The sequence below is a fragment of the Monodelphis domestica genome, chromosome 3 (assembly GCF_027887165.1).
Source record: "Monodelphis domestica isolate mMonDom1 chromosome 3, mMonDom1.pri, whole genome shotgun sequence".
NCBI lineage: Eukaryota > Metazoa > Chordata > Mammalia > Didelphimorphia > Didelphidae > Monodelphis > Monodelphis domestica.
In genome coordinates, this window is record NC_077229.1 from 19,873,271 (window position 1) to 19,898,417 (window position 25,147).

General features: G+C 40.3%; 1 protein-coding gene and 1 pseudogene across 2 annotated transcripts in view; one reads left to right on the forward strand and one right to left on the reverse strand.

Moving 5' to 3' along the window:
* Positions 1 to 21,924, reverse strand: part of OSBP2 (oxysterol binding protein 2) — a 384,108-nt gene extending 362,184 nt beyond the window's left edge. The window contains exon 1 of one of the 2 annotated variants that reach the window (XM_056821479.1): positions 21,371 to 21,924. In XM_056821479.1, the coding sequence (XP_056677457.1) occupies positions 21,371 to 21,708 (338 nt within the window). In that variant the 5' untranslated portion in view covers positions 21,709 to 21,924. Of the gene's footprint in view, positions 1 to 16,118; positions 16,272 to 21,370 lie in introns of those variants that run through there. The other variant, XM_056821478.1, reaches the window with a different exon arrangement.
* LOC130458188 (ubiquitin-conjugating enzyme E2 B-like) lies at positions 5,266 to 18,081 on the forward strand (annotated as a pseudogene).
* Positions 21,925 to 25,147: the final 3,223 nt, after the last annotated feature.

Consider the following 25,147-nt stretch of genomic DNA (forward strand, 5'->3'; position numbering starts at 1 on the left):
GGTTGGGAGGGGAGAGAGTCCCCCTGCTGTCCTAGTAAACTCACAAGGGCATAGAAGTGCCCTCTCCTTGGTTCAGAAGTACCCCTTGCTCATTCGAGTGCAGTGGCCCCGGCTTTGGCCCTATAGGTGGGGGTGGGGCAGGCTGGATCTGCTCGTGTTTGCATTTGGGTGGAAGCCCTTTCCCCCTCTTATAGGCTGGTAAAACCTTGATCCCATGCACTTTCACTGCTGGTCCCTGCTCTACAGCCCCTCCACTCCTCTGATATAGATTCTTAAGGTCTTTTTGGGTGATCCTTATTAGTGTATGTCAGTGTGTGTTGGGGAGAGGGAGTAAGCCACGTTTAGCTGGCCGCCATGCTTACCCGGAAGCTACTTTTGGTCAAAAAAATTTTATTTTACTGAATTAGAAAAAAACATAACAAAGTTCATTTGGAAAAATAAAGGATCAAGGATAGCCAGGGAAATAATGAAAAAAAATACAAAGGAAGGTGGCCTTGCAGTCCCAGATCTCAAACTCTATTATGAAGCAGTGGTCATCAAAACAATTTGGTACTGGCTAAGAGACAGAAAGGAGGATCAGTGGAACAGACTTGGAGTAAGTGACCTCAGCAAGACAGTATATGACAAACCCAAAGACCCCAGCTTCTGGGACAAAAACCCACTATTTGACAAAAACTGCTGGGAAAACTGGAAGACAGTGTGGAAGAGATTAGGTTTGGATCAACACCTCACACCCTACACCAAGATGAACTCAGAATGGGTGAATGACTTGAACATAAAGAAGGAAACTATAAGTAAATTAGGTGAACACAGAATAGTATACATGTCAGACCTGTGGGAAGGGAAAGACTTTAAAACCAAGCAAGACTTAGAGTCACAAAATGTAAAATAAACAATTTTGATTACATCAATTTAAAAAGTTTTTGTACAAACAAAACCAATGTAACCAAAATGAGAAGGGAAGCAACAAATTGGGAAGCAATTTTCATAACAAAAACCTCTGACAAAGGTCTAATTACTCAAATTTATAAAGAGCTAAATCAATTGTACAAAAAATCAAGCCATTCTCCAATTGATAATGGGCAAGGGACATGAACAGGCAGTTTTCAGCCAAAGAAATTAAAACTATAAATAAGCACATGAAAAAGTGCTTATGTATATGTGTGTGTGTATATATATATCAGATATCTCTGATAATCAGAGAGATGCAAATCAAAACAACTCTGAGGTTTCACCTCACACCTAGCAGATTGGCTAACATGACAGCAAAGGAAAGTAATGAATGCTGGAGGGCATGTGGCAATGTTAGAACATTAATTCATTGCTGGTGGAGTTATGAATTGATCCAACCATTCTGGAGGGCAATTTGGAACTATGCCCAAAGGGCTTTTGATAAAAGACTGTCTGCCCTTTGATCCAGCCATAGCACTGCTGGGTTTGTACCCCAAAGAGATAATAAGGAAAAAGACTTGTACAAGAATATTTATAGCTGCACTCTTTGTGATGGCCAAAAATTGGAAAATGAGGGGATGCCCTTCAATTGGGGAATGGCTGAACAAATTATGGTATATGTTGGTGATGGAATACTATTGTGCTAAAAGGAATAATAAAGTGGAGGAATTCCATGGAGATTGGAACAATCTCCAGGAAGTAATGCAGAGCGAAAAGAGCAGAACCAGGAAAACATCGAAAAACAGATATTGATACACTATGGTACAATTGAACATAATGGACTTCTCCATTAGTGTCAATGCAATGTCCCTGAACAATCTGCAGGGACCTAGGAGAAAAAACACCATCCACAAGCAGAGGACAAATTGTGGGAGTAAAAACACTGAGGAAATGCAACTGCTGGACTACAGGGGTTAAGGGGACATGACTGAGGAGAGACTCTAAATGAACAACCTAATGCAAAAAACATGGAAATGGGTTCGAATCAAGGACATGTGTGATATCCACTGGAATCGTGTGTCGGCTATGGGAGGGAGAAAAAGAAAATGATCTTTGTTTCCAAGGAATAATGTTTGAAAATGAAGAAATAAAATAATGTTTAAAAGTTAAATAAAAAAAGAGAACTTGTCTTAAAATTGACAAACCCCAGGTTAAGATCTCCTACATTATTATATAAAGCTATTCATAAGCAACCACACAAGAATGGAGTCAATAAGCTGTTAACAAAGAGTCCTCAGAGTACTTGCAAAGTGAATGGATTTAAGCACAGTTGTTGTTTACTATGTATTGGCAGGACCAAAGTTGCCAAAGTCAGATGTCCACAGCAGCTCTAGTTTTAAAAGTTTCTCCTAGAAACACTCGCCAACTTTCAACTCTTCGCAATCCTGTCATAAAAGAATGGTATCTGAGCAGCTTATGCGGATACCATTATCTGGTGGTCTCCCCCAGTTGGAGGAAGCACCTACCTAAGGAGAGGTAGGCTGCAGGTTAGGTACTGCCTTGACCACCAGGAGAGTTATGATCAGAAACCTACCACTTCTAACCTGCTGTACTTGAAAGCTGCTTCCTGCTGACATGATTCAATGCTTCTGACTACCAAGCAGTTTCAGAATATCTCAGAAAGAGGTACCACTTCCTTGTCACTTACTCAATCATTAAATATGAGGAGATAGTCAGATCTATCCTTGAATGTGCCTGACTAGAGCTTCAGGTTGAACTATGCAGCTGGAAGTTTCCTTCTTTGGACATTTTCCTTTTCAAAAGAACAAGTATTTATTGGAACCATTGGCAGCAGCTTCACAACTTTGAATCATGTAGTGGTAGCTACAAAGTTGTCCATGCTGCCGCAGTAGCTTGGTTTTACAATGCAATTGGGCATGTGGGAATATGGACTTTATTGGGATTCCTTTACTCTCAAGTCTTTACTGTTTTGTTTTTATTTCTACAGACACTGATTTGTACATAATCCAAAAAGAATGTGAAAACATCTTTTTGTAACACCTTTCAAATTCTTGATAAGATAAAATTTTGATAGATTGCAAATTTTCCTGTATTTGTCAGAATAATAAATTAAAGATCGCATGAAAAAAAAAAGTTTCTCCTACTATCCACATATCTTTTCTTCCTTCTGGCTGCAAATTCACACTTACTGGTCTATATTTTCACTCATATACCAAGGAGCAGAAGACAAAGCAGAGACCCCATGGAACAGTGGTCACAGACTTGCTAGTGAGCATCTTTAATATTGACCTGCTTAGAGTGAAAAGAGCAGAACCAGGAGAACACTGCACACAGAGACAGATACACTGTGGCACAATCAAATGTAATGGACTTCTCTGCAATGATCCAGGACAATTCTGAGGGACTTATGAGAAAGAATGCTATCCAGAGAAAGAACTGTGGGAGTAGAAACACAGAAGAAAACAACTGCTTAACCACATGGGCCGATGGGGACATGATCAGAGATGTAGAATCTAAATGATCACCCTAGTGCAAATATCAATGGTATGGGAATAGGTCTTGATCAATGACATATGTAAAGTCCAGTGGAATTGCACTATTGGCTATGGGGGAGGGGGAACATGAATCTTGTAACCATGGAAAAATATTCTAAAGTAATTAAATAACAATTTTCAATTTAAAAAATTATATATATATAACCTCCAGTCTCTTTAAAGTTCCTTGGTTGTTGGGTTTTTTTTTTTAATCCATTGAGATACTGTTTGTCAGAACTATGGAATTGGTTCCAAGGTAGAAGATTGGTAAGGTGTAAGCAATGGGGTTCAAGTGACTTGCCCAGGGTCACACAGCTAGGAAGTGTCTGAGGTCAGATTAGAACCCAGGACCTCCCATCTCTAGGCCTGGCTCTCAATCCTCTGAACCACTGAGTTGCTCCCCCATAGTGAGGGTGGGTTTTTTGAATCTCAAATTGGGCTGTCCCAGACAGCAAAGAGTTCCAGGGAGATGAATTTCTCTGGTGAGATAAATAAAAGGACCAGTGCACTCAAAAAATATCCTTTGAAATAAGCAATGCACTGCTCTCTAATAGAATACACCATACTTGTAACTTCCTGTTTGGAAAAGTCTCTTTCTTCTCCTTGTCCCCTACCCCCCCAGGTCCTCTGCCATGTGGAGGCTAATTGTAGCGAAAGGAAAAATCACCCCCGTTTTTACCAACTGGTTTTTGATTCGGAAGACACAGGGGCAGCTACCAGCAGCCTGGGTCCTGGAGCTGGGCCTGGGGCGATGAGTAATCTGGCTCAAGAGGCCAGAGTTGCTGGGGCTGAGGCTGGGGCTGGGCCAGGTGAGCAGGAGCGGGGCAGGCAAGCCCTGGACTAGGTGACTGATCTGGGTCAAGCAGGTCCAGAGCCGATGACTGGAATGAGCTGAATCAGAAACAGCTTTGCAAGGGTCGGCGAAAAGCATTGGCTGGAGAAATGTGGCTTAAAAAAAAATTATCTAGGCTATCTTTAAAAAAAATTTAGAGTTTTTCTCTTGTCCCTTTTGGTCACCAACTGTAAAATTTATATTTCTACTAATAAAAATATTGTATTTTATGAGGTTTATTAAAAATTATTAGAAATCAAGGAATAAAGAAATACAAAATAAGAAAACCAGGTGCCTAGGACTGATTAGTCCATTCAAAGCTTACTTACTACATCTTGCAAAAGAAGGAGAGAGAGAGAGAGAGAGAGAGAGAGAGAGAGAGAGTTGGAGGTGAGATTATAGGGAATTTGGGGAAATACCAAAGACTTCTTGGTATTGAAGTCTAGGGTTCAAATCTCCATTTTACAGCAGCTAGAAGAATTACATGTAGAGAGAACAGTGACAAACTGTACAGGATGAAATGATAAGACATAAATAGGTATATAGATATATGTATGCATAAATATGCATACATGTGTATATATATACACACAACTAGAGCTAAAAAAAGAGGTTAATACTAAAAGAAATGGGAAAAGAAACAAAAGGGATAAAAAACAAATAAGTGAATGAATAAATAAATGAATGAATAAATAAATAAATAAATAAATAAATGAAGCTAAAAACTATGTTACAAAGAAGCTCATGGAGGGAGTGGGGAGAACATCAATACACTGGAAGGGTAAAGAGGTTGGAGATAGGAAATACTCAACTCTTACATGCATTGAAATTGACCCAAAGAGGGAAGAACAATCCAATCCATTGGGACAGAGAATAGATTTGTGCTCTATAGGGGAATAGAAGGGTAACAAATGGACTGGTGGGGTGGGAAGCAGTACAAGGGAGGGAGAGGGTGGGGGGGGGTAGTTTAAAAGGACTGTAAAGAAAATAATGGAGGGAATAAGAAGGGAGAGGGATAAAAAGGGAAGTAAAATAAGGGTGGGAACTAGGAGGATTGATTAAAAACAAACATTTGTGTGGAAGAAAATAGTGAAAGAAGAAAAGACAGGACTAGGAGTAGAAATCAAAATGCTAGGAAATACACAGCTGGTAATCATAACTCTGAATGTGAATGGGATGAACTCATCCGTAAAATGTAAACTAATAGGAGAGTGGATTAGAATCCAAAAACCTACCATATGTTGTCTACTAGAAACACACATGAGGAAGGTAGATACTCATAGGGTCAAAGTAAGAGGATGGAGCCATATCTATTGGGAATCAACTGATGAAAAGAAGGTAGGAAATCACAATCATGATATCTGACAAAGCCAAAGTAAAAACATATGTGATTAAAAGGGATAGGAGTGGTAATTACATCCTGATAAAAGGCAGTATAGACAATGAGGAAATATCAGTACTCAACATGTATGCACCAAATGGCATAGCATCCAAATTTCTCAAGGATGAAATAGATAGAAAAACTATACTAGTGGGAGACCTGAGCCTTCCTGTTAGATAAATCAAACCAAAAAATAAATAAGAAAGAGGTAAGAGAAGTGAATGAAATCTTAGAAAAGTTCAAGTTAGTAGATATGTGGAGAAAAATAAATAGGGACTAAAAGGAATACACCTTATTTTCAGCACATGGTACATTCACAAAAACTGACCGTGTATTAGGGCATAAAAACATTGCAAACAAGTGCAAAAGAGCAGTAATAATAAATGCAACCTTCTCAGATCACAATGCAATGAAAATAATAATTAGTAAGGGTACATGGAGAGGTAAATCAAAAATTAATTGGAAATTAAATAATACAATTCTCCAAAACCAGTTAGTTAAGAACAAATCATAGAAACAATAATTTCATTGATGAAAATTACAATGATGAGACATCCTTTCAAAACCTATGGGATGCAGCCAAAGCAGTACTCAGGGGGAAATTTATATCCTTGAGTTCATATGTTAACAAATTAGGGAGGGCAGGGGTCAATGAATTGGGCATGCAAATTAAAAAACTAGAAAGTGAACAAATTAAAAATCCTCAGATGAAGACTAAATTAGAGATCCTAAAAATCAAACAAGAAATTAATAAAATTGAAAGTCAAAGAACTATTGATTTAATAAATAAGACTAAAAGCTGATACTTTGAAAAAACAAATAAAATAGACAAAGCACTAGTCAATCTAATTAAAAAAGGAAAGAATAAAACCAAATTTACAGTATCCAAGATGAAAAGAGAGACCTCACCTCTAATGAAGAGGAAATAAAGGCAATCATTAAAAACTATTATGCCCAATTATATGGCAACAAATATGGCAATCTAGGTGATATGGATGAATACTTACAAAAATATAAATTGCCTAGACTAACAAAGAAAGAAATAGATTACCTAAACAACCCCATATCAGAAAAAGAAACTGAACAAGCCATCAAAGAACTCCCTAAGAAAAAATCCCCAGGTCCAGATGGATTCACAAATAAATTCTATCAAACATTCAAAGAACAACCAATCCCAATATTATACAAACTATTTGACAGAATAAGCAAAGAAGGAGTTCTACCAAATTCATTTTATGACACAAATATGGTACTGATCCCAAAAGCCAGGCAGGTCAAAAACAGAGAAAGAAAACTATAGACCAATCTCCTTAATAAATATAGATGCAAAAATCTTAAACAGGATACTAGCAAAAAGACTCCAGCAAGTCATCACAAGGGTTATTCACTATGATCAGGTGGGATTTATACCAGGAATGCAAAGATGGTTCAATATTAGGAAAACCATCCACATAATTGACCATATTAACAAGCAAACCAACAAAAATCACATGATTATCTCAATAGATGCAGAAAAAGCCTTTGACAAAATACAATTCCCATTTGTGACAAGGAAATCACTTTTAAAAGACTGATATATATTAATTTAGGGTCGCCAAGGAATTCAGCTATGTAATTCCTTAATGAAAACTCAAGTCAGCCATCAACCTTTTATGGAGTTTTAATTACAAACAGGAGGAAGAAAGGAATTAGAGATAGATAGAGGGAGAGAGAAAGGGGAGAGAAGGGAATAGGGCTTAAATACCCCTTATGTTTAGGCTGGGCCAAAAGGCCCAAGCCCTTAGATAGCTGGGGCAATGAAAGGAGATCAGTCCCTATTACTCACGTGACCAAAAATGGAGAAACAGTCTCCGGGGCCCCCACCTTCAGCTTCCTTCAGCGCAAGCTTCTCAGAACACACCACAACCACTCCGACAAACTCCTCAACCCCTCCGAGTCTTCAGACCCCCCTATCCTTAAGGAAACCATCCAAGTTCCCTCCCCTCAGTCCTCACATCTACCAATCACCTGTCCATCAATTTCCCTGTGCCAATGGTGGCTCTAGCTTAACCCAGGATCGCCCAGAGGTCTCTGGCTTTGCACATGTCTGTTGAAGGTCATATTTTCAAATAATTAAATCTTTGATCCTTTGCTACAGCCCTTTCTAAATCCTGTTAACCTGAGTAGGGTAGAGATTGGAATAATTAAATTTTGATCTAGGCTGCAGCCCTTACTCAATCCTGTTAGGACTGAATAGGGTGGAGATTGATTCCAAGTATCTCCATTGTATCAATTCTAAAATCAATCATGACTCAAAGAAATTCCTGTTCTATGCTTAAGCATAGGTCAAAGTCCTTTCCATTGTTCAGCAAAAGGTTTCTGTCCTAAAGTAATCTTAAGAAGGGAGGAGAAGGAACCTCCCATGCCAATGGGGTTCACATTCCAATAGTCAAGACCCACTATCAATAGGAAATTTTTCAAGTATGAAATTTCCCAATGGTGAAATTTCCAACATTTATAAGTCTAAGAAATTTTGAGGTTTACACATTCCTATTAAAAACACTAGAAAGTATAGGGATAGAAGGGCCTTTCCTAAAAATAATAAACAGTATATATCTAAAACCATCAGCAAACATCATCTGCAATGGAGATAAACTAGAAGCCTTCCCAATAAAATCAGGAGTGAAACAAGGATGCCCATTATCACCTCTATTATTTGACATTGTACTAGAAACACTAGCAGTAGCAATTAGAGAAGAAAAAGAAATTGAAGGTATTAAAATTGGCAATGAGGACACCAAGCTATCACACTTTGCAGATGATATAATGGTCTACTTAAAGAATCCTAGAGAATCAACCAAAAAGCTAGTTGAAATAATCAACTTTAGCAAAGTTGCAGGATACAAAATAAACCCACATAAGTCATCTTTTCTATATATCTCCAACCCATTTCAGCAGCAAGAATTAGAAAGAGAAATTCCATTTTAAATCACCCTAAACAATATAAAATACTTAGGAATCTATCTGCCAAGACAAATACAGGAACTATATTGACACAACTACAAAACATTCTCCACACAATTAAAACGAGATCTAAACAATTGGAAAAATATCGATTGCTCTGCTCATGGGTAGAACGACCCAACATAATAAAAATGACAATCCTGCCCAAATTAATTTACTTATTTAGTGCCATACCCATTGAACTACCAAAAAACTTTTTTACTGAATTAGAAAAAACCATAACAAAGTTCATTTGGAAGAACAAAAGATCAAGGATATCCAGGGAAATCGTGAAAAAAAAATGCAAAGGAAGGACTTGCAGTCCCAGATATCAATCTATACTATAAAGCAGTGGTCATCAAAACAATTTGGTACTGGCTAAGAAACAGAAAGGAGGATCAGTGGAATAGACTTAGGGTAAATGACCTCAGCAAGACAGTCTATGATAAGCCCATAGATCCCAGTTTTGGGGACCAAAACCCTCTATTTGATAAAAACTGCTGGGAAAATTGGAAGACAGTATGGGAGAGATTAGGTTTGGATCAACACCTCAGACCCTACACCAAGATAAACTCAGAATGGGTGAATGACCTGAATATAAAGAAGGAAACTATAAGCAAATTAGGCAAACACAGAATAGTATACATGTCAGATCTTTGGGAAAGGAAAGACTTTAAAACCAAGCAAGAGCTAGAAAAAAAATCACAAAATGTAAAATCAATAATTTTTATTACATCAAATTAAAAACGTTTTATACAAACAAAACTAATGCATCCAAAATTAGAAGGGAAGCAACAAATTGGGAAACAATCTTTATTACAAAAACCTCTGACAAAGGTCTAATTACTCAAATTTATAAAGTGCTAAACCAGTTGTACAAAAAATCAAGCCATTCTCCAATTGAAAAATGGGCAAGGGACATGAATAGGCAATTTTCACTTAAAGAAATCAAAAGTATTAATAAGCACATGAAAAAATGTTCTAAAACTCTTATAATCAGAGAGATGCATATCAAAACAACTCTGAGGTATTACCTCACACCTAGCAGATTGGCTAACATGACAGCAAAGGAAAGTAATGAATGCTGGAGGGGATGTGGCAAAGTGGGGACATTAATTCATTGCTGGTGGAGTTGTGAATTGATCCAATCATCCTGGAGGGCAATTTGGAACTATGCCCAAAGGGTGCTAAAAGACTATCTGCCCTTTGATCCAGCCATAGCACTGCTGGGTTTGTACCCCAAAGAGATAGTAAGGAAAAAGACATGTCCAAAAATATTCATAGCTGTGCTCTTTGTGGTGGCAAATAATTGCGGGGAAGGGTGGGAGGAGGGGAAGGAAGAAAATAATGAGATCATTGTAACCAAGGAATAATATTCTAAATTGACCAAATAAACTAATTCAAATGGAAAAAAATTAAATATTTTTTTAATTAAAAAAAAAGAATATGCCACAACCTAAGCTGCTTATGCTACAAAACAACCTGAAATAATTTAACAAAGTTCTAAAAGTCCTAACTGCTCTCAACATTCAGAGTGGAGATTCTGCCTTGTGCTTCTATGAGGAAATTCAGATCTCTGACAAAGGAAATCTAAATAGATAATAAATACTAGGGGAGGGAAAGGAAACTTTAAAAGAGATCTGGAAGTTTCTTGCTAACTATTTTGAGTTTATTTTCCTCCTATAATAGTGAACAAGTCTATTGGGATTGGTGAAAAGGATTTTGACTAAACTGCCTGCACCTTTGTTTATATTATTGTATTTACTGATTGCTTTAAGGTTTACATTTTTTTTAAGTTTATCTGTTTTAATTTAATCAATATCTTCCTGTTATACTGAATCATTTTAAGCTACTATGTTTTGCCTATATTGATCTTTACTTTGTGCCTTTACCTTTGCTGAAGAACAAAATATCACTGTATGAGCCCATGAACATCTTCCCTAAAACCCTTGTCACTAGATCCACTGAAGAAGACGTGTTGCCTTTGTTAATTGTCACATAGATGATGATGGATAGATTTCAACACAACTGGTTAAAAGTCATATACAACCTTCAGATAATTTAATAAGCTAAGAATTTAATTGTAATTTTAAGAGGTCTTCAGAAATAATTTTAGTAACTAGCAATTTCTGAATGGATATATATATACACACACATAGAGAGAGAGAATAAAGAATGTTGTATTAAAGGTAGAGAAACAAAGAAATGTTCCTATCAAGGTGTTTTATTTCTATGAATCAGGAAGCCAGAAAAAAAGAGCTCCTGCAAAACTCTTCATTTTAATTTACTTCTAACAGAACAATCTAGATTTCTTGATGATGTTCTAAACCCAAATAAGTTTTATTTTGTTTAAAAATATGTTTGCCAAGGTTGAAAGATTTACTACATCTGTAAAAATTGTGACAAATATCCATCGGTTCATAGGTTTTTATGTCATACAGCAACTTATGTGAAATATGATAGTGGGTTTGTTTGCTATTGTAATTAACTGGGCTATTGTGAATTATGGGGACTTTGGTACTTCATTAAATGTGCATTATCTACTGTGTTACTGTTTTATTCTGGAAATCATTTTGTACTCGCACATGGCTGCCACCGTGTGTCACTGATTTTAAGCTATATATTTTTTATTTTTAAAACTTTGTTTAGAAAACTTTTTATTGCATGTGCAAACAGTGCTGAGAAGATTTTTATTAATTTTTTTTATTTTGCAGTAATATAAGTTTTAAATATATTTGTTCTAATATTAATGCATGCCCAAAAAGCTTTAGACTATAAAAATGATGCCATTGATTGTTTAAAAAAATTTTGGGGGGACTTTGCTTAATGATTCTGTCTGATTCCAGGACAAGAGAATACAAAAAGAGCCACTGCACAGTGCCAAAGAAGCACAAAGCTAAACTTCATAGTGCTAATCGAGCACAAGATCAAAGAGACCAACCAATCCTGGTGGGATTGGTGTAATTTTGAGCCAAGACAAGAGGACTTGAACTTGTTTGGGGTTCGAGGCTGTTTAACATGTGTGAAAGGCAGGTCTTCCTTGTCCCATATTCTACCAAGTATCTCAAATTTGGCTCCCACCTGGCTCCTATAATCTAGACCCTTTCCTGTCTTTCATAGTGTGGCAAATTTTCTATAGTCCTGATTGGGCAAATTCATCATTGCTAAAATCATTTTAATTGGGCTCTGATTCAAGGACCTATTATATAGGTTTATTTTTCCTTTATTTAGATTTTTTTAGACATAAAACTTTTACATTTTTATTATATCCACAAGTTATTTTTCTCTTTTATTTGGTTTTTTCATGTTTTTGACTTTCTTTTGCAAATTGATTCATATACCTCATAACACAACCATTCATCCCTGAGTGATCCCTGTGTTTATTATTCACCTCAGGGGGGCCAAGTTATTGTTGTGAACTTTGATTTAAATTTGAACAATTTTAGAATAAGAAACTTGCTACCTCCCAGAATCCAGAATGCCCCATGAAGACAGATGCCTGCAGAGACTACATGCTGTACCAGAAGATCCAGAGTGAACTTTGGGATATGAATTGAACTATGGGGGGTTGAAATGCTTTTGTTTTGAATGTATACTCTTATGCCAAAGGGAATGCCCCCAAATTGGCTTTTTGTTAACCTATTAATCATTGGTTTTGTTCTCTTTTCCTCTTATCCACAAATTATTGCAATTTTTAAGTTGATTATGTTTCCATGATCCTTTTGGGTAAACTGGTTTCCCAATAGGATCACAGGGAGTTATGTATAAATGGAGATTTTGAGCCTTTGGACTTCATCCCTCAATAGTCCCTTAGTACTTCCCAAAATTCCATTTTCCTGCATCCCCAGGTTTTGCGTGATTGTATTTAAGTGGCTGTAACTCCTCCCTCATCCTCTTTTGAACCTGCGACTGGGCTGAAGTCAGTCAGTTCTTTTGTTTTAGTTATTAATAAAACTTTATAAAATATAATACTTAGTTATTATTAATTTAAAAACCCACAGCTGCTAGAAAGGCTGAGGCTGGTGTTCAGCTTCATTTGGAAGGTCTGAGCTTCAGTAGGCTAAAGCCAATAAGTGTCTAAACTAATTTCAGCACCCACATCTTGAGCCTCCAGGATTGGAAGGCCACTGGGCTCCTAAGGAGGGGTTAACTAGAACAACTGGTTAAAGCTGCCATAGTGACCAACATTGTGATTAGGTTAGTGAGAGGCCATGGCACTTCCAGCCTGGGGTGAAACTGAGGGACCCAGTCAATCAATTGATTTAGAAATAAATAAAATATTTTGTTAGAAAAATAACAGTATAAATCACTTTTTGCCCATTATTTTACTTGTTCTTTTCTTATTTATTAATTTTTAAGTATTTTTCCATGGTTACATGATTCATGTTCTTTCCCTCCTTTACCCTCCCCTCTCCCAGAGCCAACAAGCAAGTCCACTGGGTAATACATTTATTATCACTTAATACCTATTTCCATATTATTCATTTTTGTATTAATTTTTTTAAAACCAAACCTCACATCTTATACCCATATAAACATTACTTGTTCATTTTGATCTTGGGTAACTAAGTGGCAAACTAGACGGAGTGCCAGATATGGAGTCAGGAAGGCCTGAACTTAAATCAGCCTTATATACTTATTAGCAAGTCACTTAACCTCTGTTTGACTCAGTTTCTTCATCTATAAATGAGGACAATCATAGAACCCATCTGCCAGAGTGGCTATAAGAATCAAATGAGATAATAATTACAAAGCATTAGCAGAGTGCAAGCTGTATATATGTGATAGCTATTATTATTATATGCACCTCTGCTATTGAGGTTACAGATGTCTAACCCCGTTATATATTTTGTGCATCTGATAAATGTTAGCATCACAGGCCAAGGTTCATTGAAATAAAGGCTATAAAGTCCTTGATGGTAGAGGATCATGGCTTCTCTCATCAATGTTCACTGTAATTTTATTAAAAACTTCAAAACACATAACCATTTGGAACCTCACTAGTTACTTTGTTTCAAGATGGAAGTATGAGCTGTGAACAAAGCTGAAGGAAATTTGGAAGATGTGAGGGGAAAAAAGATAGTCTCTTCTAAACATATTTGCATCAGAGATAAGGTAAAACACTTCACTTTCTTCAGTCCCAAATTGCAAGAACATCAGAATCTGGGACTAATTCCTCTGATAAGCTTCTCTAGCTTCTTTTCCTATGTTCTTCCTAAAATCCAGTTCTTGTGAATTCCAAATCATGTTTATAGACAATAAGCATTTCAATTAGGAACATGAAAATCCCCAGACCTCATAAGCACACTTCCTATGAAATTGTACACACACACACACAAAGATAATGGGATTTTTGAAACCACTTCTGAATTTTGTACCAACTTTGTCCTACATAGGAATTAATTTTAATATGTTATTTGAAACTGAGGCCTTCATCAAAATATATTCCTTCCCAACATTATCATTTTGGAGAGTCATGAAAATATTTTATAGAGCAAAACCTGATGATATGGCCAGAAGAGCACAATACCCAGTTATGTCCAGCTTCTCTCGGCTGTTATCACATAGTTGATTTGAACAGGATGCATCCTGATTTTCATGTCCCAACATGAACCCTTCCAGATGTCAAGCTACACCTGTTCTAAGATGCCAAAAAAAAACAAACTAGGATGTTGGCTTCGGTGCAGAGATATTACCCCAAGGACAAGCCCTAATTCCTTTTCTCTGACTGCACCTGCTGTGGCTGCTTTGTCCCAGCCAGTGGGCCAAGTGACAACCCTGCCCCTAAAGCAAGCTATCAACTTAAAAGAACAGTGAAATATTCAATCTATATCAGGCTAAAATGTTCATCTTTTTAAAAATTAATACAAAACTGACAAGTCCAGAAATTACCTGAATTGATTTCCAGACTGGTGGCCAGACATCTGTTCCTCACTCTGGTCTAAGTGTTCACAGGCACATTTAACCCACTCCCATTCTCATTCATTCCTTCACTTACTAAATCAAGTCAAAGAACAAAGAGGCATAAAACAGTTCCTGCCTTGAGGAGTTCACAATTTAATGGAGAAGGCAGCATGCAAATGACAGGGGACAAACAAGATAAGGAACCCAGGAAAGGCATTAGCATTAAAGAGAAAACTAAAAGACTTCTTGTAGAAGGTGGGACTTCAGCTGGGAGGAGGGAAAGCATTCTAGGCATGGGGGACAGCCAGAGAGAATGCTGACATTTTAGAGATGGAGTGTGGCGTGGGCAAGCAGCCAGGACCCCAAAGTCACTGAATTGCTGTTTGTGGAGGGGAGTAAGGTGTGAGAAGACAAATGTGTACTGTCATTCCTGTGGGCACTCTGCACCACACTGTACGGGGAATACAGAGAATGACTGAAGGAATCCATGCCCCTACCAAGTGAAAGAATTCAGGCTTGTTTAGCATGGAGAAAATTAAGGAGGATAGAGAAGGGAGCATAATAGACTTCTTCAAATTCCTGCAAAAAAGGGTTCAAGTTTGTTCTTTGTTACTCCAGAAGGCAAGACTGGGACCCCAAAGGTAAAAGTCACAAAGCACATTTCTGCTCAACATACCAATCTTTTTAACAACTGGGGCTCTCCAACAAGGTTAAGTGTTAACCCATAGAGAGGTGCAACCAAAGGGCAGGACCTATCTAGGAAACCAAAAGAACTTCCTGCCTTGGAAGAGACATAGGCCTCTATTACCTCTAAGGGAGGACACTTCAGTTAGGACACTGTGAAGGACCCTAAAGCTTTACACACTGCTAAACTTGTTTTCACATTAAGCTTAACAGAAATTGCTCCCCTAAAGAAATCCCAGTAACAGCTTTATTGGGAGTAATGTCACAACAATGCATCCCGCTCGTATCACAACCTTATCAGTAAAGTTACTTTTCTCCTGGTTATCCCTAAGATCTATGCACTTTCACATAGCAAACATATAGATGACTCTTTTAGGAAAAGAAAATGTTCAGTATTTACTGTTTGAATATATATAAACCTTGTAGCTACATGGATTCTATAGCACTAATCACTAATCCTCACCCTAAGATCCCAGACTCCTTACTTACTTAGCACATATAGGATCTGTGTCAGCAAAGCAGGTCACTTGGAAAACAAAGGGAATAGGAACAAGGAATATGCCAAAGAACCATCAAGGCAGCACAAAGTGCTTTAAAATTATGCCCAGTCTGGTAGCATACAGGTTAGAGGGATGCTCTGAAGATATGTTGCTTCTACACCTCCCACAAGCTGGATAGTGAATGAGAAGATGGGCATGGTGACAGAAATCTCTTTCTTGTGCTAGGGTTTGCCTCTGTGCTTCCTAATGGAATCATGTAATGAGAAAATAGTTTGTTGTGTAATTCCATGCTTTCTAGATTTTTTTTTATTGTCTTGAGATGAATGATCAGAGTGGGGTCATAAATTCCTCTTGGCAGTGACAAACCAAACTGATGGGGAAATACCTACCTATATAAATGACCTTTTCCCCCATCAATTGCAAAAATAATGTGCGAAGCTTGCTTTGGGATTTCCCAGGATGTCACTATGTCTTCTGATGTCATGAAATTCTTAAAAACTTCCCCAAATGAATTTAATTCTAAATCCCCAAATTATGTGCCACAAGACTTGAGGAGGATCTGAGAACAAGAGAAATGAAACACACAGTGGGGTTAATATGACCAGTGGCTGATAATAATAATAATAATAGCTAGTAGGTATATAGTCCTTTAAACTTTGCAGCATCATTGCGGGTTGTTTGTAAAGCTTTGGAGGTGGCAGTGTTCCTTAGTGCTACAGTCAAGGCACACTTAGGACTCTTTCCCCTGATACAGACTGAAGAAGGGAGCATGTGGACCCAGGCCAGGAGGAGGCTCATGTGGGACTTTATAAGCGACTACAAGAAGACCCACTTGTGGGTGTCAGCAGTGTACCATCTGAGTACAACACATGTACTGGAATGCGATTATATTGGGGCCAAAAGGCACACCCTTAGAGGATGGTAATAGAATTCTCAGAAGAGTATTCGAATAAACCTCCCACTGTTAGGTGCTTATCAAATATGTTTCACCCAAATGTCTATGTCATGGTAGCATATGTTTAGATATCCTCTAGAATCATGGGAGTCCAATGTATGGTGTGTCTTCTATTTTAACATCAATTCAGTCTCTGCTGGATGAACCTAATCCCAACAATCCTGCCAATAGCCAAGCAGTGCAGCTTTATCAGGAAAACAAACTAGAATATGAGAAAAGAGTTTCAGCTATTATTGAACAAAAGCTGGACCGATTCAAGTTAGACAACTTTCCTGTTCATCCTCATTATTGTTGTGTACAATTTACCTCTCAGTAGAAAGGCTACCAGAAATTTTAAGTGCCCCAGGTTTTAAGGATTTGCATACCTAATGTGTCTGCAAAAAAGGGAAAAAAGCCCTTCAGTAGAACCTTTAAAAAGCTTGTATATCTTGATTAATGTACTTTTTACTGCATGGTAAGAACTAAGTTACTGCTACATAAATTTGTAATATAACCTGTTTGTATTTTTCCAAGTATATAATATTGAGGTGAAGTTTTCATGACAGAATAATATTTTGTAAATCTGAACTTTTCCCCAAATATTCCAAATATTGAATGCCTTATTTTGAAATTCTTTACATTTTTAAATTGGAGAAAAGCACTTAAAAGTTTATCTTTTTATATATAATGATTACATGTAAAACTGTTCAATACATAACTTCAGTGCAAAAAAAAAAAATCTGCAGACACTTTATAAACATTCTCTCATTTTATCCTCACAAGAATCCTGGGAGGTAGGTGCTATTATTATCCCTATTTTACTGATAGTAGAACCTGAGAGAGACAATGACTAAGTCACTTGCCCATATTCACATAGATCAGGTCTGAAGCAGGATTTGAAGGTCCAAAGAGCTCTATCCATTGTGCCACCTTGCTGCCCTTAACAGATTAAGTGACCTACAAAGCGTACAAGTAATTATATGTCACATATAATATAAAGAGCAGTGGGAAGACCACACGATTTATCAAATCTCTCACCTGACATTTGAATCTATTCCATGAACTGTTTAAAGTTCAGGTTCTCATACTCTTCCTTCTCCTGGGCTATTTTAACAGCCTCCCAACTCAAATCACTTTATCCTCCAGCTTCTTCCCTCTCCAACCCATCCTTCACTCACCTGCCAAACTTGCTTCCTTAAGTATAAAGCTAATCACATGACCTCCTTCCCTTCTGAAAAACCATCAATGGATTCCTGTTGCCTCAAGTACAATATCCTTAATCTGGCTGCAAAGGCCCTTCATAATCTGACTCCCAACTGCTTATTTCACATTAACAGCCTTTGAACTCCAAACTGAAGTAAAACTATGTACTGCCTGAAATAGATATTCTTTTTCCATCTCAGGGAATGGGCTGCCAAACAAGCCTAGAATTAATTTCCCTCCTCATCTTCAACTTTCAGAATTTTTCTAAAATTTCAGCCCAGGTGCTACTTCACTGATTACCTGGATGTTTTCTCTCTCTGTAGGTTCACTTTCTCTGGAACTCTTCTTTGCTATGACCCACTGTACTCTGTAACATATTTATGTATATAATACTATATCACATTGCCCCAGTAGAATATAAGCTCCTTCAGGGTAGGGGCCTGATCATTTTTCATCTTTAGAGCATAGTATCTTGAACATGGCTAAGAGAGTAATAAAAGAAGATATACGTTGAGGCAGCTAGGTACCACAATGGATAAAGTGCCAGGCCCTGTAAACCTTAAAATTTCTTAGACTTATGAATGTTGGAAATTTCCCCATTTCCAACATTAGGTAGGGAGGATCCTTCTCCTCCCTACCTAAGACTACTTTAGGACAGAAACCTTTTGCTAAACAATGGAAAGGGCTTTGACCTATGTTTAAGCATAGAACAGGAAGTTCTTTGAGTCATGATTGATTTTAGAATTGATACAATAGAGATACTTGGAATGACAGAACCAGGTCTTGGAAAATACAATTTCCACCCTACTTAGAGTAACAGGATTTAGAAGGGCTGCAGCAAAGGATCAAGATTTAATTATTTGAGAATATGACCTTCAACAGACATGTGCAAAGGGGCAGACCTCTGGGCGGTCCTGGCTTGTTAAGCTAGAGCCACCATTGGCACAGGGAAGACATGGACAGTGATTGGTAGATGTGAGAACTGAGGGGAGGGAACTTAGATGGTTTCCTTAAAGATAGCGGGGTCTGAGGACTAGGGGGTTGGAGAGGTTTTGCTCTGAGAGGTTGTGCTCTGAGAAACTTGCTCTGAAGGAGGCTGGAGGTGGAGGCCCCTGAGACTGTTTCTCCATTTTGGTCACATGAGTGATAGGGACTGATCTCTTTTCTTTGCCTCAGCTATCTAAGGGCTTGGGCCTTTTGGCCCAGCCTAAACAGAGGGGGTATTTAAGCCTTATTCTTTTCTCTCTCTCTCTCTCTCTCTCTCTCTCTCTCTCTCTCTCTCTCTCTCTCTCTCTCTCTCTAATACCTTTCTTCCTCCTGTTTGTAATTAAAACCTCCATAAAAGGTTGACTGCTGACTTGAGATTCATTTAGGAATTACATAGCTGAATTTCTTGGTGACCTTAAATTAATATATATCAGTCTTTTAAAGTGATTTCCTTGTCACATTGTGGCTGACCGCATGGGAGTATAAAGAATTCTCTCAATAAACTTCTGAAATTCCTTGCCTTTTTACTCTTCCTTGTCACAGCCCACAGTAGGGAGGACTTGGGTCAAATGTGGCCTCAGACACTTATTCGCTGTGTAACTCTGGGCAATCACTTAACCCCAATTTCTAAGAGAGAAGGTAAGGTGTGCGTTTTGTTTTTTTTTTTAAGAGAGATTATGTTGAATTGAAAAGTTCTAGGTAGGTAAACAACATTGCCTATTTTGTCTGTCTTTAAGGTCCCCCCAGCTCTTAAATCCAATACCTAAGAGCTATGGGAGAAACCAGGGTCTCTTCCCTCAATCCTCACATATCTAAGAAGAGTGTGTCATTTTGGTATCCTTATTCCCCATAACAGGAGTGGAAAATAAGTCTTTGCCACACACAGGTTCCTAGTAAGTCATGAATAACCCAACCCCACTTCATCTTCTAAATGTTTGATAAGAGACATGATTCTTAAAATCCAAGATGATAATTCTTGTAGGGGGGCCAAAGTTCTTATACACTGCACCCTTCCCTAACAAATATCCCTTGTCATCATCCTCAATGAAGTTGGGAGATGTGGCCCCTAGTTTTCACACCCTCAAACTCCAAGTTGTGGCCCAGAAACTCACCCAAAGCTACAATGGGTCACTATCTTCTATGATACTCTCAGGTCAAAAGAGAGCACCATCCTTTGCATTCCCTCAGAAAAACAGAGGGTCCTTTTTTATTTCAATACACCCTCACCTGTTGGTAAAGAAGGGTAGTGTATCCCCCCCTCTACTCATCCAACCCTCCACGTTTCCCTCTCTCTCCCCAACTTCTCAAGAAAAGACAGCAGAGGGAGCTGCTCTTGACATCCACAACTCTCCACCATAACCTGGGGGGAGGTGCTCTCTCATGATCATCCACCCACCTGACAACTCTCTCAATCAGGAAAGTAGACACTGTCCAGTTCCCTAACCCCTTCTGAGTAGGCAGAGGGATTCTTATCTAGCCTTTTCTTTCCCTATCCCTAAGAAAGAGGTGTAAAAGGTGTTGCCCAGTCATACCGCCAGGAAGAATCCCAAATTAGGAAGGAATTTACTTGGAGGTCATCTGGTCCAACCCTGGCATACCAGTCAAGCAACCAATGACAACAGAGATACCTTTCAACTACCTTTCAAGATAGGGCATTCCATAGTGGAGTTTGGTTAAAACAAATGATAACAAGTCCTAGCTCCTGTGACTTTTCCCTAGTTGTCTCTGGTACTCCCTTTTCTCATCTTCTTCCAGTGTAAGCGGTATTTCAGAAGTCTCTTCCAATTCTAAATCTTAATGACCGCATACGTTTTTCACATCTTAAAACTGAAAAACAGCAATCCAAGTGGGAATGTGATGGTAAATATTTAACAATACTTCTGGGTCAAATCTGGCCTCAGACATGTCCTAGCTGTGTGAGCCTGGGCAAGTCACTTTAACACCAATGCAAAGTCCTTACAGTCTGGATTCTACCGAGGGCTTTAAAAAAATCAGTTCTCTGCAAAAGAGCGTCATCACACTTTTAAATGTAATCTAGGTTATAAACATTTCCCCATCGCTTTCTGAAGCGAAGTAGTCTGCGATGTCAGAGCTCTCCCTGGTCAAGTTAGCCACTGGCTTTAGAGCCGGCTCTAGCACAGCCCTGAGCAAGGACCTGCTGCTCCCTTACGGTCCGCCATGGCCCGATCACCTCCCCCAGAAACCCATCACTGTCCTCTTCCTCTCCCACTGGGGGACCTTCGAATCCTCAAGGACAAACCTCCGGACCCTCACCCAAGCCCCTCCTTGCCTGGCCTGTTCTTGGCGCCCCTTCTCCAGCCCTGGCTTTATCTCGGTGCCCGGACAGCTGCTCCAGGCCTTCTGTGTGTTGATATTGTCTTGACGTTCTGTTTTGGGGTCCCCTTTTCCTTCCTATCAGGGACTCTACCCAGACGCTTCTCCTCCCCCACACCATGCCACCAGGGGACTGCCTCCGCGCAGGCGCACGGCTCCGCCCCGCCCCCACGGCACCCCTACCTGTAGTAGGTGAGGAGACCGTTGCTGAGCACGAACCAGCGGCGCTGGTAGCCCTTCAGGTAGTTAGTCCACTTGAACAGCCAGCCCTTGAAAGTATCTGAGCTATGGCCGCCCTCGTCCTCGCACTCCTCGGCTTCCTCCTCCACAGCGTGGCCCGCGGGCACCGACGGTGTTGAAGACGTCGAGGGCCGCGGGGGCAGCGCGCTCATGGCGGGCGCCTCGGCGTGGCACGACAGGCAGGGCACGGCGCTGAGGAGGGATGCGAGCCCGCGGGCGCCCCCTCCGCTGCCTGGGCCGTCACCGCCCCCAGCCGCGGCTGCCGCCGCCGCCTTCCCCATAGGTGCCCCCGCGAGCCCCGGGCGGAGCCGCCGCCGCCGCCGCCCGCCCCCGCGAGCCCAGCGCCAGCCGGGGGAGCCCGTCACGAGGGCTGCCCCCGCTCCTCCCCGGCGCGGGACTCCCGGTGGGGGCGGCGGCGGGAGCGGCGACAAGGACAGCGGTAACAGCGGGACGCGAGCGGTGGCCCAGCCGAGGCAGGTGTGAGGCCAGCGGCGACCGCAGCACGTGGGGGGCGGGGCCGTCCGTCACGTGTGCACCCTCCTGCCGCGGGCGTGAGGCCGGGGGGGCCGTGACGTGCGTAAGCACCCCTCCCAGCCCGGCTGAAGGGAGGGGGGGGCGTCACGTGAACAGGAGGAGCAGCCGCGAAGCTGCCGCCTCTCTTCTCGGTCGCCACTCTTCTTGCCCGCCCCCGACTCAGAGACTGACGAAGGAGAGAGAGCGGCCAGAGCAGGTGTGAGGCAGCACGTGAGGGAGCCCCGCCCTCCGAGGTGCCGCAGGTTCTGATTGGTGATGGGGACATACGGGGCGGGGATGGGAGGAGGCGGGGCCCAGCCATCCTGCCTTTCCCCCACCACACGTGCAAGCTCTGATAGGCAGAGTTCGCGAGCTCGCGCGGAGCTTGTGCCCCCTGCCGGACAAGCCGCAGAGAGCGCGACATCCTGGGCGCTGACCTCTAGGAGCACTCTGAAAGTGGTCAGCATGTGGCGATCAGGGTTGGCACCTCTGGTCTCTGCAACCATGTGGGAAAGCGGGACCGGCCGGTGTCTCTACAGAGCCCCTGGCCTCAGAGAACCCACCCTGTGAAAGGTATTGCCGCCTAGGCTGTCCAACACTGGCCTCCTCCTGGTCTGGTCAGTCCTGGTGGCATCCTTGGGTCACCCGGGGATCCTGGAAGATCCCGCTGGGTTTTAGAGACTGCCAGACCGAACCTGCATTTGACAGACAAGGAAACTGAGGCGCCAGGATGTTAAATGCTTGCAAAGAAGCTAAATAGGAGCAAGCCACTGTGCATCTCAACATGAAGGTGGGCATACAAGTTGCCCATTCCTGTCACTGCCCAGGCATATCTCATTGGCCTTTTTCCTGTATCTGGCCTCATCAAGGAAGCCACAGAATACTCGAGTTTGATCCAGATATCCCAGTGCAGTCTCCCAAGCAGCAACTGTTTCCAGAAGTCAGACCACCTCCATGGTAATGAACCCATTGGCACTTGTCTACACTTCCCTGATTGGCCAGTCTCCTGAGACCCTACCAGAGGGTCACTGAATTAGCATGGGCTTTGTATTTGTATCAAGGAATTGTTTAATGACCTTAGCATCTTCCTCTTTGCTCTAAGGCCCAAAGCTACATTTTTGTTCACAACAGAACAAACACAGTGAGGTCTCATTTCTTAGTGCTTTTCAATCAGAAGTATGTTGGCAAAAATGAAAGCAGCCCGAATTGTTTGTTTAAGACCATCTGTCTGCTGATATTTTCATCAATACCCTTCCATCTCCTTTGTGCCTGGAATTCCTTCCTTCCTCTGGTTTCCATAACTCAGTTCCAGCACCACTGTTCTCAAGAAGCTTTTGCTGATCTTTCCCAGCCCCCATAGTGGATCCTGCCAGTGCCCCCTTTCCCCAACTGTATTTGTATCTGTTCTTTACCTAGGTGTACATACTGTTCTTCTCAATAAAGACTGTAGAAATAGCTTTTGTAACACAGATGAGGCTTTGAGGCTTGGGAAGGGAAGTGACACAATCAGGAAGCAGTATTTTCTGCCCCCCACCCACTCACTTGTCCTTTCCTAGGTATATAAATATCCATACAAAAATATTAAGCACTTAATCATGTACCGGGTACTGGGGATACAAAGGCAAAAAGACAGCCCCTGCTCTATAGGATCTCAGTCTAATGGGAGAAAACATACAACTATGTACATATGTAGATACAGAAAAAACTGGAGATAAGGAAAAACACTAACATTGAGGGGTCAGGAGACACTTCCTATAATATACTGGGATTTCAGTACATGAGACAGGTTCCATTTTTGCCTTTGTATCCCCAGTGACCCCTACAGTGCTAAGAATGTATTAGGTACTTCCTGACATGCATAGTTTTAGAAAATCAAGGAAGTAGATGCACATGCTTTAATAATTATTCTTTTGGAGAGCGATTTTTCCCATTCTTTTGGTAGCATCCCCTCCCTGACACTTCTAATGCTCTCACTTTCAAGTAAGCATGAATTAACCACCTACTGTATGCCAGGCATTGTGTTATGCATGGGAAATACAAAGGCCAAAAATATGATCCCTGAACTTGAACACCCCCCTCTTTTCATGGGGTGGGTGACACATAATTTACCAATGACATACTAGGTACTGGTTGTCTTCAGAGAGGCAGACACATATCTCATTTGTGTTTAAGTTGCTTCAGTCTTTTCATTGTTCAATTGTGTCCAACTCTTCATGACCCCATTTGGGTTTTCTTGTTAGATAGTGGAGTAGGAGTAGTTTGCCATTTCCTTCTCTAGCTCATTTTACAAATGAGGAAACTGAGACCAAACGGATTAAGTGACTTGTTCAGGGTTAGAAATATCTGAGGCCAGATTTGAACTCAGGAAGAAGAGTCTTCCCGACTTTCAGTCCAGTGCTACTGTACGATCTAGATGCCCATATATCACAATAGGGATCATAACATAGGGTCCAACAGTGATTTGGTCATTGGATATGAAAATCATTTTAGAAACATTGCTTCATTTCTCATCACTCAGTTGGCCTTTTGCCAGTTCCATTAGACTTATGCAAGTTGGGTCTCGCATCAAGTAATCCATCTTATTGCCTTTTTTATTTACTCAGCTATTGAAAAGACTCAGCACCACATTGGACATGTGGAGGGCAGGTAGAGTTGTCAAGGATCACATTGAGGTTGAAAGCCTGGGTAATTGGGAAGATGGTAAGGATTTGGAGGGAAAGTTGAGGTCTGGTTTGGGCAAGGTTGAAGTATTCAAAAGGTTGCTGATGTTGCAAGACTGGGGCTTGGGAAAGAGGACTGAGTAGAACTGCCTGGTGTAATTAGAATCTATTGCCATAAAAACTACAATTCCCAACAAAACTACGATTCCCAGCACCCTACTCACTTACTGTCTTTACATGCTGACATAGACAGGATGTAAATTAGGTGTAGTTCCTCTCTTGCTCTTTTTCCTTCCTGTCTTGGCTTTGGTGGAGTAGGGATTTTTGAGCAGGTAAAAAAAACTTAGTCACATGGTTCTATTTTGTCAGATAATGAACTTTATAAAAATAATACTTGAAGTATTGGACATTAAATCTTACACTGGTGTCATTAATGCAAATACAGAAGTCAACAATGAAACCAGATTGGAGAGAAAAAAATAAATCCATGTTTAGCTTTGGGCCTGTGAACCTTAAAATTTCACAGACTTATGAATATTAAAAATTT